Below are 6,242 nucleotides of genomic sequence, written 5' to 3'. Positions count from 1 at the left end.
AATTTCAAAACAACAATTAACATACAACAGTAAAAAACACACACACACAGTTCAGATTAAATCAACAATTCAAGATTATTGCAGTAGTCAAAGTATCCATTTAGTACAGAGACCCTCTGAACATTGCAGACTGCAACACCCATCACCCCAGGGCATGCTGGTTGGGGCAGCTGTGAGTTCGAATCCAACAGCAGTGGGTCACAGACTCCACCATCTGGAAGTCCCTGCTTCTAGTGGACATGAGTTTGATGCCCAGTTGTATGGAAATAAGAAGCAGACCCTTTCCTGAAGATTGCACCACCCCGGAAAATTCATACGAGTGATAATGTTCTCTGTTCCTGGACCCAGGCTATTTAGGATTTTATAACTTCCGTCCTATGCATTGTTACTACATTGAGCACAGTGGCTCTTACTCCTCAGTAAACGTGTATTGGATGGGGTCACATGGGCAGTAGCATAAGCTAAGCCCAGAAACCTACTAGCAATCAGTGGCGCCCCTTCAGAGGGGAATAAAATATTCCATACGATAGCTAACTCCAACCAGTTGCTGGGCCACTGTATTCAAGGGTAGAACCATGCAGAGCTCACTGTAGTAATCAAACCAGAAAGCTGCTGCCCTGTGAAGAGTGGGCAGCAGGGACACTTGTCCACCAGGAGAGGGCACAGTTGGCATACCATCTGAAACTGGCAAAAAGGACCCAATCCAACTATGAAATTGAACCTGATCCTTAAGGAATCAATGGTTTGCATTTCAAGTTTCTAGAACTTGTTGTTTTTATCTCATTTGTCGTTTTTATCTCATTTGTAGCTTGCTGTATACCACTTTAATCGCTTCACGCTGCAATGTACTAATTTGTTAAATAATAAAATAATATAAGAGGGACGCGGGTGGCACAGTGATCTAAACCAGAGAGCCTAGGGCTTGCTGAGCAGAAGGTTGGCGGTTCGAATCCCCGCGATGGGGTGAGCTCCCATTGCTCGGTCCCTGCTCCTGCCAACCTAGCAGTTCGAAAGCACCTCAAATTGCAAGTAGATAAATAGGTACTGCTCTGGCGGGAAGGTAAACAGAAGTGGCTTAGTCATGCTGGCCACATGACCCGGAAGCTGTCTGCGGACAAATGCCGGCTCCCTCGGCCAGTAAAGTGAGATGAGCGCCACAACCCCAGTCGTCCGCGACTGGACTTAATGGTCAGGGGTCCCTTTACCTTTACCTAAAATAATATAAGAACCCATTCACATCCAGAACAGCTAAACCACTGACTTAGTCCTCCTCCTTTAAACTGCATGGTGCTTGTGACATCTGCCTCTGACTGGTTCATTCGTCGTGATGGTTCACCTATGTTCAGTTTATTAGAGCATTAAACAGCCTGCAGACAACTTCTGTGAGGAGTGGGAAAGCTGTCTATCTGTCCGAGATGAAAACCTCACACTGTGCAGAATAGGGCAAGAACAGAAGTCCCAGAATGTAAGGAAGTTAAGTCCACAGGCAAGGAAGGAAATAGCGAATGGGCTGAGAAAGAGAAATGGTGCACAGGTATGAAGTTTACGGCATGTAATGCCTTAAGGGAGAATATTATGAAAATGATATACAGGTGGTACATGACACCAGTCAAGCTTGCAAAAATCTATCATTTGCCCGATAATAAGTGTTGGAAATGTAAAGAAACTGAAGGCACATTCTTTCACCTTTGGTGGACGTGCCCAAGGATTAAGGCTTTCTGGGAGATGATATATAATGAAATTAAAAAGGTATTTAAATATACCTTTCTGAAGAAACCAGAGGCCTTTCTCCTGGGCATTGTCGGCCAATTGGTGCCAAAGAAGGATAGAACTTTCTTTATGTATGCCACGACAGCAGCAAGAATACTTATCGCAAAGTATTGGAAGACACAAGATCTACCCACCCTGGAAGAATGGCAGATGAAGGTGATGGACTACATGGAACTGGCAGAAATGACTGGCAGAATCCGAGACCAGGGAGAAGAGTCGGTGGAAGAAGATTGGAAGAAATTTAAAGACTACCTACAGAAATATTGTAAAATTAATGAATGTTGGAATGATGTTGGATGAAAAGTTATGTGGTTTTTAGCTATAACGCTACAAGGAGTATGAAAAAAATGGACTATTAACAGACAAAAATTTAATGTTACATTATTTTAAGATTAAAGATTAGGATAAACAAAGAGGGGAAGGATTTGCTGAACTAACAAATTGAACTGGAATACAAAAAGGGAGGTGTGAGGAGGTCCGGGAAATAAGTAAATGAAAGAAAGTGATGGAAAGATGGAATTGCTTTTTATCTATTTTGTATTTTTCTTTTTTCTTTTTGTAAAATTCTAATAAATATTTTGTAAAAAAAAAAGAGAGAAAGAGAAATGGTGTAGGAAGGTAAAAAAAAATGTGTGAGGAAAAGGGAAGAGAATGTAGAGGTTTTTGCAGTGCCTTGAGGGTGGCAAATGACTAACCTTTGCTTGCTGTCTGGGGGCACTGCTTAGTGCTTAAAAGAAGCAATAGACACATATGCATAAAATTTGCAAATGCTAACGTACACACATATATGCAAATAAACAAGAATGGACATTCCAAAGAACGGAACTGTTTCGTGTGCAGCAGTTAAATGAAGCTAAACAAAGCCTAGCTGTCCTCTTGCATTTGTTAAAAGGGAAGAAATTGAGGTCCCTTTGATGTACAGTTGACAAGTGACAGTAGGTCTCCCCCCCCCCATCTCCACCACAGTAGCTGGCGGCACACCCCAAAAGACTTTGTCTCCGGCCAGTGGCCACCCCCCTAAAGAAGAGGTTCCCAAACTGGTCTGCAGACCAACACTGGCCTGCAAGCTTCATTCAGGTCATTCCTGGTGTGTCTACGAAGAACGCCTATACATTTGCACTTCTTATTGAAGCTACTTTTGCTGCCCTTAAAATTGCTGTGTATACAGTGGTACCTTGGGTTAAGAACTTAATTCGTTCCAGAGGTCCATTCTTAACCTGAAGCGTGCTTTCACTAATGGGGCTTCCTGCTGCCGCTGTGGCACTGGCGCGCGATTTCAGTTCTTAACCTGGAGCAACCACTTCCTGATTAGCGGAGTTTGTAACCCGAAGCGTCTGTAACCCGAGGCCCCACTGTACCTGCTTTGTAAAGTATTACCCCCCCCCCCCAAAAAAAGAACAGAGAGGCATTTAACAGACCATTTGTGTTTTGAGTTGGCGTTATTGGTCCCAAGCCGCAGGGGGCGCTGTGGTTTAAACCACTGAGCCTCTTGGGCTTGCCAGTCAGAACGTTGCCGGCTCAAATCTCCATGATGGGGTGAGTTCCCCTTTCCTCTGTCCCAGCTCCTGCCAACCTAGCAGTTTGAAAGCACACCAGTGCAAGTAGATAAATAGGTACCACTGCGGCAGGAAGGTAAACGGCGTTTCTATGCGCTCTGGTTTCTGTCCCGGTGTCCCGTTGTGCCAGAAGTTTTAATCATGCTGGCCACATAACCCGGAAAGCTGTCTGCGGACAAAGGCCGGCTCCCTTGGCCTGAAAGTGAGATGAGCGCCGCAACCCCATAGTCGCCTTTGACTGGACTTAACCATCCAAAGGTCCTTATTGGTCCCAAGGAACATGTGGGGGTTTGGTTAGGTGGTGGTGGTGCCACCGCTGGCCCACCCATGAAGCAAAGTGAAGTGTGCGTCTCAGGCAGGATACATAGGGGCAGCAGATGCGGCCTCCAAGGAATGCATTGCCTGCTGTTGCATGGTTGCGCCACACTCCTTGGAGACTGGATCTGCCACCTCCTCAGCAGTCCCTCCCCAATGCAACCTCTCAGTGAATAGGAGGTGCTGCTGGTTTCCTCCCACCCTTAGGGTGGCAATGGCAGAGGCTGCCCTCTGGGGTCTCCTAGATTCCGCGCCTGCCCAGTGTGATTGACAGCAGGCCCCTTTCCCCACCATGACAACCTTAGATTCCCACTTCAACCTTCGGGTAAGGTTGAGTATACCGGAAGGAGCGTCTCCACCCCCATCATCCAGCCCTGACACGGAGGTCCAGCTCTGAGGGCCTTCTGGCGGTTCCCTCACTGCGAGAAGCAAAGTTACAGGGAACCATGCGGAGGGCCTTCTCTGTAGTGGCCCCCGCCCTGTGGAACACCCTCCCACCAGATGTCAAAGAGAACAACAACTGCCTGACATTTAGAAGACATCTGAATGCAGCCCTGTTAAGGGTAGTTTTTAATGTTTGCTGTTTTATCGTGTTTTTAAAATTCTGTTGGGAGCCGCCCAGAGTGGCTGGGGAAACCCAGCCAGATGGGTGGAATATAAATAAACAAATTATTATTATTATTATTATTATTATTATTATTATTATTATTGAGTTGATTTCCGCCTTCTTGTTGCCGATGTAGATCTTTCCTCCCATGCTTGTTCCTTATGATAATAATAATGATTTTATTATTTATATCCTGCTTATCTGGCTGGGTTCCCCCAGTCTCTCTTGGTCGGGGAGGCATTTTGTGGTTCACCTTAGCTGAGATTCCTGCATTACAGAGGACTGGACTAGATGAGCCTTGCGGTCCCTTCCAACTCTGCAATTCTATGATTCTGTCTCTTGGGCCGGCCTTGGGGTTGCTCTTCTCATGGTGAATGGGGCTGGAATCGTTTCATACCACACATCAGTGGCTTACGGAGCACCTCTCCGGGAGCCGGGAGGCTTCACGTGACTGCTTGTCACGTCTGGTAAGGGGCCACCATACGGCTTGGCGCAGCCACGTGGGACTGGAAATAGCCTTCCTGCGAGCGCTGCCCGGGCTCCCTTAGCAACCACGCGGGGGACGCAGCCACATGGGCTCCATCCTTGGAGGCGAAGCAAAGTCCGGCTTGGAGCCGCGACGCTGAGCGCGCCCTCCATCCCACCCGAGATCGAGACGCGTTTTCCAGTCTTGGCTCAAGCGAGAGAAGATCCACCCCAGCGCCGCCCACGTCCACCGGCTGCGCATCCCCGACCGAGTCCAGCGAGCCGGATCCCGAGCGCCCGTGCCGCCAGATTCCCCGCGCGGCGAGCTCAGCCCGGCTCCCAGGAAGCGCGCGCGCAAGCGATCGCGGAGCCTGACGCGAGAGGAAACCCTTCGCCCATTGCGCGGGGGAAGGAGGGCGGCGGCGGCGGCGGCTTCCTGGGAAGAGCGGCGCGCCTCGGCTCCGCCTGTTGATCCCTTTTCGGGGGAGGGGGAAGACGGGCGGGCGGCCTTCGCCTCGGCATCAATCAAACCCTTGGAAGCCAGAGGGAGACGCGCCCCGTGCCAAGCCGGGGAATGCCGGCGCTCGTCGGGCTGCGCTGAGCCCTGCCTGCGCCTTTAAGGGCCGGGGCCGGAGCGGGGAGTGTCCCGGGCAGGCGCTGGAGGCTGGACGGGCGGGAGGAGCGGGACTCCCCGGGACGGGAGCGGCGGCGGAGGCGGCGGATCGGGCTCCGGGTGGGCCTTGGCGCACGGAGCGAGGGCGCACGGCGACGGCGCTGCCAGCATGGACTGGGGCACGGAGCTCTGGGTAAGGAAGCGCGCGGCCGCGCCCCCACCCCTTGGGTTTTGCTGGGAGGCACCCCATATTCTCCCCCCTCCAATCCTTATCTCCCTCTCTTCCCTCCCTCCATGTCCGATCGCTTCGTCTCTCCACTCAAGGGTTGGGCTTCTCCATGATTCCCCAGACTTGATTTAAAGCGCGTTTCTCCGCCCTCTTCTCCAGCTCCCACCCGAAACTCGAGAGTTTTCTCCCTCGTGTCAGAGTTCAGTCGTCTGTCTCTCCCCCCCCCCAACTTCAGTGCCTGCCTCCCCCTCTTTTCCTGATGGCTGCTAATACTACTCTGGCTGCTACTTGTCCTGGGCTCTCTCCTTTTCTCTGCCGCCTTGTTCCGTTCCGTTTTCTTCTCTTTCGGTGACCCTGTTGCTTTCCTCCCTCCCTCTGCCCCTTGGCTGAGAAAAGGGATGTTGTGTGTGTGTGTGTGTGTGTGTGTGTGTGAGCGAGAGAGAGAGAGAGAGAGAGAGAGAGAGAGAGAGAAGCCAATATTTTCCCTGGCACTGAGCTTGTAGGAAGACTGCATGTCAGACTAACTTTAATTTGGCCAGGTAGATAAGACCACCTGAAAGCAAGAGGAGGCGCTTTCACATTAAGGATCTTCAATATTTAAAGCTGTAGCTGTACCCATAGCAGACTCGCCACTTCTCCCCTAAGTATATATTTTTTCCTGGTTCTGGCTTCTTACGCTTGATAATT

The 6,242-nt window shown here is 50.1% G+C and overlaps 1 protein-coding gene across 1 annotated transcript in view; it reads left to right on the top strand.

Annotated features, from left to right (window-relative positions):
- Positions 1–4,770: 4,770 nt before the first annotated feature.
- Positions 4,771–6,242, top strand: part of TRIP10 (thyroid hormone receptor interactor 10) — an 88,416-nt gene continuing 86,944 nt past the window's right edge. The window contains exon 1 of the mRNA XM_028713074.2: positions 4,771–5,519. Coding sequence (XP_028568907.2) covers positions 5,496–5,519 — 24 coding nt within the window. The 5' untranslated portion in view covers positions 4,771–5,495. The remainder of the gene's footprint in view (positions 5,520–6,242) is intronic.

Source organism: Podarcis muralis, chromosome 17 (assembly GCF_964188315.1).
Source record: "Podarcis muralis chromosome 17, rPodMur119.hap1.1, whole genome shotgun sequence".
Taxonomy (NCBI): Eukaryota; Metazoa; Chordata; class Lepidosauria; order Squamata; family Lacertidae; genus Podarcis; species Podarcis muralis.
The sequence above is the reverse complement of the archived record's forward strand: the minus strand, read 5'-3'. Positions and strand labels throughout refer to the sequence as shown.